This window comes from Egretta garzetta, unplaced genomic scaffold (genome assembly GCF_000687185.1).
Source record: "Egretta garzetta isolate BGI_Z169 unplaced genomic scaffold, ASM68718v1 scaffold440, whole genome shotgun sequence".
NCBI classification, from domain to species: Eukaryota; Metazoa; Chordata; class Aves; order Pelecaniformes; family Ardeidae; genus Egretta; species Egretta garzetta.
The window spans coordinates 571,235-583,256 of NW_009258293.1; the positions used below are offsets into that span (position 1 = coordinate 571,235).

General features: G+C 53.1%; 2 protein-coding genes across 2 annotated transcripts in view; one reads left to right on the plus strand and one right to left on the minus strand.

The window, feature by feature from the left end:
* Positions 1 to 1,912, plus strand: part of NCOA6 (nuclear receptor coactivator 6) — a 38,414-nt gene extending 36,502 nt beyond the window's left edge. Inside the window, 1 exon segment of the mRNA XM_035893087.1 lies at positions 1,325 to 1,912. Coding sequence (XP_035748980.1) covers positions 1,325 to 1,371 — 47 coding nt within the window. The 3' untranslated portion in view covers positions 1,372 to 1,912.
* Positions 1,913 to 2,829: 917 nt separating this feature from the next.
* Positions 2,830 to 12,022, minus strand: part of LOC104125345 (tumor protein p53-inducible nuclear protein 2) — a 16,074-nt gene continuing 6,881 nt past the window's right edge. Inside the window, exons 4-5 of the mRNA XM_035893329.1 lie at positions 3,605 to 3,671; positions 2,830 to 2,913 (exon numbers count right to left, since the gene is read on the minus strand). Coding sequence (XP_035749222.1) covers positions 2,830 to 2,913; positions 3,605 to 3,671 — 151 coding nt within the window. The remainder of the gene's footprint in view (positions 2,914 to 3,604; positions 3,672 to 12,022) is intronic.

Consider the following 12,022-nt stretch of genomic DNA (forward strand, 5'->3'; position numbering starts at 1 on the left):
CGGCGGAGGAGGGGTGGCAGGGGCCTGCCACTGGCCATGCTACTTCAAAGTAGCATTGCTGCCTGGGGGGGCTCCGGCGGCTGGAAGTCGTCCCTGCTGAAAACTGGTTCTGTCTCGGCATTTCCACTTTTTGGAGCACCTTTCCAGCAAGGGCTGTTTCAGCATTTACTGTAGGTTCAAGTTTGTTAAATTTTTAAATGTTAGTTATTTATTTTTAATACAACATTTAACAGCCATGGCATTGTACCATTGCTATTGCTGCCTGGGGGGGCTCCGGCGGCTGGAAGTCGTCCCTGCTGAAAACTGGTTCTGTCTCGGCATTTCCACTTTTTGGAGCACCTTTCCAGCAAGGGCTGTTTCAGCATTTACTGTAGGTTCAAGTTTGTTAAATTTTTAAATGTTAGTTATTTATTTTTAATACAACATTTAACAGCCATGGCATTGTACCATTGCTTTTCTAGATTAAGGTGTCTTGGAATTTTTTTCTGTTTTGACTCTTAAAATCCACGCAGCTCTGGTGGCTTAGGGAAAGTCTCCTAAAGAGCCAAAGATACATTGCTACCACTTAAAGTCACATTTTAAAAAGAAATCTAAAGATGCAAATACCCTTGGTCCTTACTCTTTTCCTTTTTTGTTCTGAAATGGGAACTTAGTGCCTTGGTAAGTGCACTGAAAATGTCCCCTGCTTGCACTGCAGCTTCTGCAGGTGCTTGGGGCTGCTCTGCTGCCACGCCCAACGGTGCTTTGTGTCCTCTGCATGAGCTGTTCTCACTTGAGCAAGGGTGTGTGCCCAAGAGCCTCGTTTCCCAGGGACCAGACTGTCCGAGGACTCAGACCACAGGGTTCTTGGCTCACATGGCAGCCTCCCAAGTGCCGTCCTGAGTGTTCTTTGTGTCGCCATCTCCATGGTGCCTGGGTCCAACCGAGGCGTTTGCTGCCCAGCGCTGTGCTGCTGTTCCACGGAGGCTTCCTTCCATGGAACAGCTGGGTGAGCTGTGGCCCGCGGGGAGCTAAAGTTAATGACAGTTAAAAATACCTGGCTCTCAGTTTTACGGCCGTTATGTTAGACCTTGATAAACGTTAAACTTGTCGCCCTCAGAAACAGCGTCCTAAGAGAAGCCAGGGGCACTCTGAGTGGCCGTGCTGCCGTCAGGGTAAAGGGTCTGCTCATGCTGCCAAGGCCAGGCCCCGCTCCATGGAAATCCTGCTCTTCGGAGCTTCCCGCTCTGGTGTGATTTTGGAAAAATAGAAGGGCAGTCTGTGCGCCCCCGGGGAATGGCTTACCGACTCCGTATCCATGCTCTTTTTCTTCTCTTGATTTCAGAAACGAGTGCCAGTGCAATGCAGTCAAAAAGAAGAAAATCCAAGTAAATTACTGCATGGAAACATGAACCTTGTAAATGAGTGTGAATTTACCAATAGCGATTTTGAGCTGTGATTTTTCTTTTTTAAATAAAATTCTGTACAGTAAGTCATTTTAATATTATACTGTTCCCAACAAATGATTTTTTTTTTCTAAAACCCAGATAAATAGATATAAACCCCAGGTTCTAGATCCCCCTGGATTTAGGATGTGAAGTCCAGGGTTGGCACATTAGGGTAATGGGTTTGTATGGAATGGAGGGGGAGGGCAAAACGACTGTAAATTTATTTGTTTCCACTTTTCATAAACAAATTAGAATACAGGGTTGTCATTTTTAGGTATTAAAATAATGTATTGTGCTGGTGTTTAAGTACTGTATGTGAATAGCAGTAAGAGGGTTTATAAACAAACCCCACCTCGTTTGGAAATGTAAATAATTTTATTATATAGTAGAGCTGATGTATTTGTTGTAGAAACGGACCAGTGAAACAAACAAACAAAACAAAAAATGAATTTAAGGGTTTGTATAATGTGGAATCCCTCATGCTTGAAATAAATGTTATTGTCCTGTAATTTGGGTTGCAGTATTATTAGCACCACCGGCAGCATCGTTCCAAACAGGAAGATTGAAGGGATTATGTAGAGATCTGGGCCTGCAAGCTCCTTATACGGAGCTTTGGGAAGGAATTTGTTTCACCGCAACTGCATGGACCGGGGCAGCTGCTGGCACAAAGCCAGGGAATGGCGCAAAGGCCGCCCCCTGCCCAGGATGCGGGCAATGACTGCCTGGCGAGGAGGCCCAGAAGACGCCTCTCCCCATGAAAAAAGCTGTTTGGCAGGAAAACATGGCTGAGAAAAATGCCGTGTTCTGAAATGGGGTGTCCCGGAGCACATTCCTCCCAATAACTGTGCTGCCGGCGGCGGTGGTCAGCGTGTGCGTGCTGCTGTGGAAAGTAGGTCAGCCTCGTTGTCCGGGAAGCTCTCACCATGCGGAACTGGGAAGCCAGCGCTGCCCAGCTGCTTGTCACTTTGTGCACAAACGGGTGCTTCGCCTTTCATGGAATTTAAAAACCTGCTTGTGCATATCAGAGGCTGATTAAACACAGGTTGTCACTGAATACAAATCGTCACCTTTTATCACAGCCGAATTGCCTATTTGTGCACAAGGTGACACACACTGAGTGAGACTGGTGGCTGGGCCCTCGCTGCCCCAGTTTGGGTGCTCTGTGTCTTTGGTGTTGGAAAAGTCAGGCTCTGGCGCAGGAACCCTGCCGCCTCCCGGGTCCGCACCCTGCACCTGCTTTACAGGGGGTGCTGCGAAGCTGGCTTCCGCAAAAATACCCGCTCCTTTGGGATCATGGATCCATACCTGCACATTTATAGAGGCACAGCCAAGGGGAAGCAGTTTGGGAAATGGCCCATCTTTGCCACTTCCATCCTCCAGGTGGTGTTATTGACCCCCACCTTCACTTGGCCAGTGCCAGCGGGAGGGCAGCCAGCGGGTAGGGGAAGTGATTGTTCCCCTTTTCCTGGCACTTGTTAGGCCACACCTGGAATATTACCACCCGCTTTCCACCCCCCACCCCCCCACAGGCAAGAAAGCTCTTGGTAACGTAGAGAGGACGCAGTAGCGGGTGACCGAGGTGGCCAGGGCCTGGGAGCACCAGGGCAAAGCGGGGAGGTGGAGGGAGGTGGCCATCGCCCTTTCAGGTACTGCAGAAGATGGAGCCAGGGTCTTGCAGAGGAGGGGATGTCACTACAATAAATGGAGAAAGAGGAGGTTCTGTCTGGATAGAATAGAAGGTTCCCCCTGGGGAGAGCTGGGTGCTGGACCAGGGCTCAGGGAGGTGGCAGGACCTCTGCTCTCTGGAGATTTTCAAGCATCAGCTGGACAAGGCCCTGTACAACACAACCTGAATTTGGGATTTGCCCTGCTCTGAGGTTGGACTGAAGGCCTCCCAGGGTCCGGCCCAGCCTGAGTGACCCTGGGTGTTTCATCTCCTGCTGCCAAATTTGGTTTTCCCGTGAGAAGGTTTATCAAAGCTTGCTCTTACCTATCATTTTCATTCTAGCTATCTAACCTAAAAATTCCTTGAAGTGCTTCTCCCAGCAGCCGGAGCCTGTGGGTGTAACACCCAGAGCACCCCTCGGCTCTGCTCTGCCAGAGGAGCTGGCGCAGCCACTGGGCTTGGAAGCCCTGTCCCGCCCCTGCCCAAAGCTCGTGGCCGTGCCCGCTCTCACTTTGGGTATCTCCAAGGGTGGAGACTCCTCGGCCTTGCTGGGCAGCCTGCTCCTGTGGTCAACGCCCCTGCAGCAAGAAAGAGTTTTCTTACGTTTAAGTGGGATTTCTCGGCTCTTTTACTTCCATCTGTGTGTCTCATCCAGCACCGCCTTCTATGCTCCCCCATCAGGTATCTGCACACGTGGGTGGGATCCCCCTGCGCCTTCCCTGCTGTCCCAGCTCCCAGCCTCTCCTCGCCTGTCAGAGGCTCCAAGCCCTTCATCGTCTTAGAGGCAGCACTAGGGTGGGCGGCAAGAACCGCTCGGGCTGGGGGGGTGTGTGCTTGAAGACACAGCCGATGCACGGGGATGGGCTGACACGGGACTCCCTTTCACAGGGCAGTCAGCATCCGCTTGAGCCCTCGCAATCACCTGCTGAGGGTCAGGGTTTGGTAATGGAAAAGAAACCCAAAACCCCTCAAACAGCTCCGCCTGTACCATCCCCTCCCGGGTGCATCCTTGTCTTCAAAGGGGACTTTCTCCTAGTGCCTTGTCTCTGGTAGTTACAGCGTGGACTTTTAGAAGCTTATTTTAAAAAAAGCAAAGCTTTTTGCAAGCAGGTTTACTTGCAGACTTTAGAGGAACACACATAAAATAGAGTTTAAATATATTTTTTTTTATTTCTTGTGGTTTTCCTTTATATTAGATTTTTTTTTTTCAGTCAAAAAAACAGCATTACAACCTACCAACCAAAACCAGGTTACATACACACAGGCACACTACGCAACGTATTCCAGGCAGTTGTGGCCTTCAGGCTGTTGACACACGGCAAATGTTTAAACAACGTCCTACAAGATGTCGACACCCTTTCTCTGCTAACCTTGCTTATGCTGATTTACCACGGAACACACAAAGAGGACACATTTTGTTAGCTCCGTGGTTCGGGCCATGTTTCAGTCCTACAGCATTGGTGATGTAGAAGAACGTGGGGCTTTGCTTTTTCCCCCCGCCCCTCTTCTCAAAGCCCCCGTGTGGAAGCTGTCCCACTGTTGTAAGGCATTCAGCAGAGCACGGCTGATGATAGAGAACAGCAGCCTGGGGGGCTGCTGGATGGCGTGGGTCCCCTGCAGCACCCCAACCAGGGCTGCCCCAGGGTGGTGGTGGGCGTGGGGCAGGCGGCCCGGGACGGTAACATTGTCCGAAGCATTTTGGGGAAGGCTTAAGGCAAACTCTTCTGACCCAGCAGCGCTCTCTTCTCCTTTCCCTTGAAAGGAAACCCCAGGTGCTGTCCACGCCGCCTGTCCTGGCGAAGCACTGGTGCTCCTTTGGCCGCTACTGCTCACTCTCCATGCACAAACTGGTGAGGAGCTGGGGTTTAGGCTGAGCTTTTCAAAGCTGCCTAAGAGATTTAGCATCCGAAATACAAAATCTTTTTAGCTTAAAAAAGAAAGCGCAGCTAAATGCTTTCTAGGGCATTAATTCTGTTAGGCTGCTCTGAGAACCCCAGTGCCCACTTTCAAAACAACACAGAAAGACAGAAATACCGAAAACTGACTCCCCGGTTGTCTCTTGCATAGGACTTTTAAGTGTAGTTCACTGATTTATTCAAGTTCTGCAGTGGTGTTAAAAAAAAGATGACGGCCCATGGGAATGGGTGAAAGGCACATGTACAGTCAGGCCAGCATGGAGACGGGCAATGTGCCTGGATGGGTTTCGCAAGCAGAATGCCCAGGGTCAACAGACACAAATAAAATACTGCAGCACTCAGTGGCTCTGCACGGGTATTTATGGTACAAGAGGAAATGTTGCTATTTTACTGTTCTGCCTTGTGCTGTGCCCTCATCCCCAGATTTCCTGAAGCATAATGGTGTCAATGGAAAGCTGAGGGTAAGATTTCCGTGAGACTTGGGCACAGCTGCTCCCGGCTTCCCTGATGCGGGTACATGAAGTGAGTGTGGAAGAGCAGAGAAACTTTCGGCTCCCCCGTGCCACCCATTTTCAAGCTGCACTTACAATTCACAGTGCCGGTTTCCCCCTCCATTTGTAAGGAATAAAATCTCCGCCCCCGCTGCCCCCAGGTGATAAAACACAACCAGAGTGGCAGGCAGAGGGGTTTTCCTGGTCAGCTGTAACAGAGCTAGAGCTTCGCATGGCGTTGCCATGCTCCAGGACGTGTGGCAGCATCCCCCCAACAGAGCTTTGCCCTTGCTCCAGGAGTGGGGCTGGAAAAGCAGCACCCCCAGCTCAGAGCCAGTCTGAGAGGGGGACACCTGCGTGTTCCTTTTCCCTAAAAAAGGATTTTAAAAGGGCCTACAGGTAAGAGCCATCTTTGTTATTAAATGAAGCCGCTCATCTTTGTCATTCTCATCCTTCTAAGGAGGGCGTTGTGAGTTGAGCTCATGACACAGCTCGCCTTTAAGATGTGAAAAGCAAGGCTGATGGCGCGTCGATGAACGGCACGGAATGGGGGGCTGTGGGAAGACTCCTGCCCAAGCTGCCTCTGCCTGTCCCACCACCAGCACCCCAGGGTCGAGTGGAAGAGAGAGCAGCACCTCTGGCGGGTTTGAGGACACCTCTAGCCAAAAGAGGGGCTTGCCAACCCTGCAGAGCCTCTCCCACCACTTCACCCAGCTTCTGCAGCCATGTTCACATGACGCGGCAGCCGCTCTGGTCACATCAGCGGGACGAGGACTGAGCCCTTGAAGACACTGGGAAGTTATTCATGACTTTGACATTGCATGGAGCAGATCTGAGAGAAATGGGGGAGATGGAAATCTCCCCCTTGAAGAAGACAAGCCCTGAGGCAATGAACCCCCTTTAGGGCCTGCTCCGACAGTGGGGGTCCCCTGGGACGGAGGGGCTGCGCTGTGGCGGGGTGTCTGTCCTTGGGCTCCGTTCCCTGCAAGCAGCTGTGCCGAGGAGGTCACCAGGCACAGCCCTGCAGTGGAGAAGGTCCTGGGGGGAGCTCTGAGGACCAGAGGAGATGTCAGGGTGCTGGCATGTCCCTCCTGCCACCAGCAGCTACTTCTGAGTGCAGACAGTGGAGGAGGTGCAGCGAGCGGGAGGCACATCTGTGCTGCCTGCAGGAACAGTGGCCGGTGACCATCCCTGGTGGCTGGGGAGGCACCCTGGCACCAGCTGGACATGGATGGCCTCTTCTTTTCAACCCGGATGCTCCAGGAAGGCTCTGGGGCGGCATCATTCCCATCCCTGGCACGGGGGAGCGGGGCTCGGTGCCGCCATCTGGCAGGCAGCAACAGATGGATGCTGAGAACCATTTTTTCTTGCCTTGAGAGGTCCTATTGCTTTTTACTGGATGTTTTCTAATTATTACACGGTTTCATCTTCGGGGACTTGCTTGTCTTTCAGTAAATCCACCTGCAATTTAATTTCCACTTTATGCAGGGCACTGGAACTGGTATTTGTCTTCCACAGGAGCAGCCGCTAAGCCGTGCGATGCAAGTCCAGACCCTCGCTGGAGTGTTTTTTCATCTTTTTTTTGTTCTGACTGGCATGACAGGACAGCTAGTGTTTTGGGGTTTTTTTTCATCTAGTGGGGTTTTTTCTCCCCGGTGGGGTTGGATAGAAGAGGAGAAGGTACCAGTAAGATGCAAATGCAGAATTACCTATCGAGTGGAAACATGCCTGAGGGAAGAGTGAAGATTCCCACAGTGGTGATCTTTGGGATGAGCCGTGCATTTGTGTTACCCATGATGAAAAAGAAATGCCGATTCCCATGGAAAGAATCATTTTCCTTCCAGACCAAGCTTTTCCAGCAGGGTTTTTTGGAAAACATGTTTGTGCATGCATTTCAGAGTTGGGAGGCAAGGACCTTCACCCACCTCCCCTGGCAGCTCCCCCTGGCCTCGCAGTGCAGGCAGGAGCTGAAATTCAGGGAAAGGACTTTGTTGCAGCTGATGGCGAGGTGTTCTGCACGTGCCATGCCGTGGCTGCTGGCCTGCCTCTGCATGGTGTGGCAAGCAGAGCCTCGGGGGTGCTGCACCGGGGGGGTGGGGTCGCACGGGGGTATGTGGCTTTAGACCTGCCCTGCACCCTGGCCTGCCTGTCTGTCCCCGCTCCTTGCTGCAATGCCAGCATAGGGCTGGGAAGCTGCCCAGGCAAAGCTGGCAGTTCCTGGACAGACATTTGCCCAGGTCTCTCCACCAGGGAATTTTTCCTTTTTCCTTTTTTTTTTTTTTTTATGCTTTCCTTGCAAGAAATACAAGAATTTCCTCCCACATGACCTGCATCAGCCTTTCTCCATGCGATCGCTCTGACAGCTCCCCCCATCCCGGCTGCCTTCTGATCCCAGGGAGGCGGTGGGAGCTGGGCCAGCTGCAGAGCTCTGCTTCCCTTCCAAATCCTCGGGGGCTCACTGCTTGAAATCCGTACCTGTTTGTTCACAAACAAGCTCAAGGAGGGGCCAGTTGCATTCTAGCAGCTGTAAGGTGAATTTTCAGGACACAGGCGAACAACAAGGGGCCACTGCTCAGGAGTGGCTTCACAAATGGCCACAGCTCCTTTTCCACGCAGCCGCTGTGTTGGAGCATCGAGCCTGTCCAGCCCTTCCAGCCCGCAGCAGCCTCCCGCCAATGCCAGATGGCCAACCACATCCCCGCAGCATCCTTCAGGACCATGCAACCAAAGGCCTCACAGGCAGAAACAAACCCCACATTCAAACAGAGAAGCATGGAAAGAACAGATTTGCAAAGACCCCAGGACATTGGTTTGTTCGTCCCTGAGGACATTGGTTTGTTCATCCCTGAGGCCATGCTTTAGCTTCCCCCTAAGCAAGTAAGGAAAAGCAAGCAAGGCTCGTCCCAGCCATTCCAGCAGGACCCCAGCCCCAGGGCCTCCCTGCCAGCCAGTGCTGTCTTTGCTTCACTTTCCCGATGGGAGCATCACACAACTCATCACAAATTGAAAACACAGGGTGCAAAGAAAACCCAACCCAAACCAACAAACCCCTAAAAAACTCCAACCTGCACCCTGCAACAGCCGACCACACACCCGCGCAGTGTGGTGAAATATCGACACATGCACATGCGTGCACACGCAGAAGTTCGCAGTTTTTAAGCACCTTTCATTTGTTTTAGGATTGGAGGAGATGTGCAACCCCACTGTAAAGGGGTTTTCTTGCTCTGGCAACACTGGGCAGGAGATTTGGTATCAGGCTGGGTCTTGTCCTCACCACTGGGCAGGAGAGGAGTGTGGCCGGGCTTCGGAAAAGTGCAGTCCGAACACACCTTTGCCGCAGCGTGAGGAGGGGTGGGCACACTGGTGGCTGGATGGTCACCTGGCGTGGGGTTAACCAGTGATTATCGGACTTCAATGCACAAGCGAGCGTGCAAATGAGGGGGGGAGATCGCAGGACCCCACAGGCGCTGTGATAAGCGCACTCTGTTGACCTGCGGGATGATAGGACTCTGGGTTAACCTCTTCATGAAAACACTAGCAATAATTTATTAATCCTTTATAAACATACTCTTGATATAAAGTGTGATAATAGTTCTGCTTCATGTCCTGTGCTGGCTGGGCACAGCGTGACAAAAGAGCTCTCAGACTGGCACGGAAAGAAGAAAGGAAAAGGAAACAGTTTGCATTTGCTTCCAAAAACCGGGACGGAACAACAGCATCAGCCATTTGAAATGGGTGCTGGGAGCTGGAGGTTGGCAGCCACAACTGTGCAGAGCCCCCCGGGGGCACAGCCAAGGGCTTTGGCTCATGACAGATGAGCGGGATGCAGAGGAGTGTTTTGATGAGGGGTTTCTCCTACGGTGTTACCATTTGCAACCGGACTGGTGGGCACAGGAAGGCCTTGTGGGTGAGACACAGGCGGCTGCGCCCCGGGGTGCCACTCCCCGCCAGCCTTGCTGCCCTCCAGCCCACCTTCCCTGGGCAGCTGCCAGGGGTGATGGCATGGCAGCCAGCCTCTCATTTCGGGAGCGCTCTGGAGGGGCTGGCGGCACCTCAGACACACAGGAGAAGTTGCAATGGCGAATGGGCTGGGAGGCAGGAGATGCTTGGCTCATCCGCTTCATGATGTATATTTGGGCTAGAGAGAACAATGCCTCCTGTAACGCTGTTGCCTGGTGGCCACAGAGCACAGCATCCAGCGGCACGGGAAGGAGTGGCACGGGGAAGGCAGCACCTCGTTGGACATCCATCGGAGCCCTGAGAGCTTGGGCTCAGCCCCCGCTTGCCCTCACTAGCACCCATACCGCGTCCCTACAAACACACGCTCCTGGTGCGTACCATGCATCTCTTCAGGGGGAAAAACCAAAAGCATTGACCGTGAAGCCCAGGAAGCCAAAGGATGTAAATGTCCCCCTTGAGTCAGGGAGTTGTCAGGCTCCTCACTGAGAAGACACCAGAGGTGAAATAGGGCAATCTCCAGCGTGGTCTTAGTTTCAGCGGCCAGGGACAGCGATTGCGGTGAGACCCAAGGAGAGGTGGGCAATGCTGAGGGCTGGGGTCCCCAGCCCGCTCCTTCTCTGCTGATAAACCTCTAGCTGTGGAAAACCAGCTCCAGTGCCACCACACTTACCAGAGAGGCTGAAAAAGCAGCGGACCTCACCAGCATGGCAGGTACAGGATACGGCCCGGCGTCCCCGCTGGCCCAGCACCGTGCTCACCCTGGCGGGCACCGGCTGCTGCGGCTGGGTGGGGGGGCAGGAGCTGTCACATCACTCATGCAATGAGGGTGCCGGGTCTCGGGAGGACTTGAAACAAGAAACTGGCCTGGAAGAACTGAAAGGCTGAAAGGAGATACTTGACATCGGGTTTTCCTGCTTTCTGTGCTTTTGGGGATGCCATGTCATCGGAGCAAAAGACAAACGCTGCAGGTGAGCACCATCAGCTGGCCCCCACTGTGATCCAGGTTCCCGGAGCTGGGGGCTGGTGCTCATAAAGGGGTTCATTCTAGTTTGAATCTCATTTAAAAACAATCCTAATAAATATCAGCTGTCTGAGGTTGGGCTTCCCATGACTCCGTCAACCCAGGCCCCAAGCTGCTATTAAGGGTGTAACAGCAAATGGAAGAAACGCTTGTGAAATCAGCATTTTTGGGTGGTGTGGGGGCATTTCTTGCCTCAAAGAGCAGGAATCCAGGCTGTGAGCTGGACGCAGTGGCCAGACCTTCCTGGGAACACAGGGTGCAAAACCAGTCCCTAAAGGGAGGGAGCTGGGGGGGCGGATCAGCAAACTTCTGATGGGTTTGGAGCCATCTCAGCTGGTGCTGGAGCCAGTAACAGTCTGGACCGTGTCTTCGAAAGGCAGAATGAGTCCATCATGGGGAGGGGAGGGATTTGCATTAAAAACCAGCGTTACCCATGATGGATTTTGGCCCTTCATGGGAAAGGATGCAATTTTCAGTGGGGGAAGGTGGCGTTCCCATCACAACTCCACTGCAGCGACCCCCTCACCCAGCCCCACTGCCAGGCCTGCCCTGTCCTGTCCCTTTGCAGCCTCTTCTGGGTCCTTCTTTGCCCTTACTTCAGCCTCTCCACTCTGGCCTCCTCTTCAGCACTCCTTCACCACCAGCTTTGACGTGCTTTTGCCACCTCGGGGAAGCCGCACAGGTCTCTGCCTCCGCTCCCCTCCCAGGGGTTAACACTGGGCAGCCGACGCTCCTTGGCTTAAACGGTGCCTCTTCCAAGCAGGTATATAGAGACATACATATAAGCATATATATATATGCATATATGTACGTGTATAGGTGCAGCTTGGGCGGGTGAGGGGCTCCAGGCAGCGGGGGCTCGCTGGGAGGAGGCAGCCAGCAGTTCAGTGGGACCAGCAGTCACGGTGATGCCGCTGGCCCCGGGCTGGGCGCCCGCTCCTGGCGCAGCAGCCAAGGGCTCCGGTGAGGCGCTGGGACAGTGCTTTGTTTCCTGAGATTGCTTTTAAGGTTGTCTTTAAAAAAAAACACCACGAGGCACCACAAGCCGCCCGGCCACCCCTGCCACCAAGGTTTCCACCAGCTCTTCCCCATGACAAACCCTTTTGGGACCAGCAGTGGGGTTTTTGTCTTAACACGGTAAAAATGTAAATCGGGGGGGGTGTGTATTTGCTGGTTTCAGGGGGGGAGGAAGCATTATTTAGTGTCATTGATGAGATTTTCCTAAAAATCCCAAATCTCGTTGCTTTGTTGCTCTTTTTTCACTTCTGCTCGGAGTCTCTGCTTGTGACATCCCAGTCTGGCGATCCGTGGAGTCATGGTGTCATGGAGAAAGGCACTGATGTCACAGGCTCGTCAGGACAAATGGGCTTCACCGTGGATTTCAGAAACAGGTGATTTCACCAGGAATACCGACTTCCCACGTGAAGGCTGGCGTGGCTGCGAGGGGGGGGGGCGGGGGCGGCCCAGCCCTCCATGCCGGTGGCTCCGAGGGCTGCTGGCCCGGCTGGCGCCGGGGCAAGGGGCGAGGGGAGCAAGGGAGG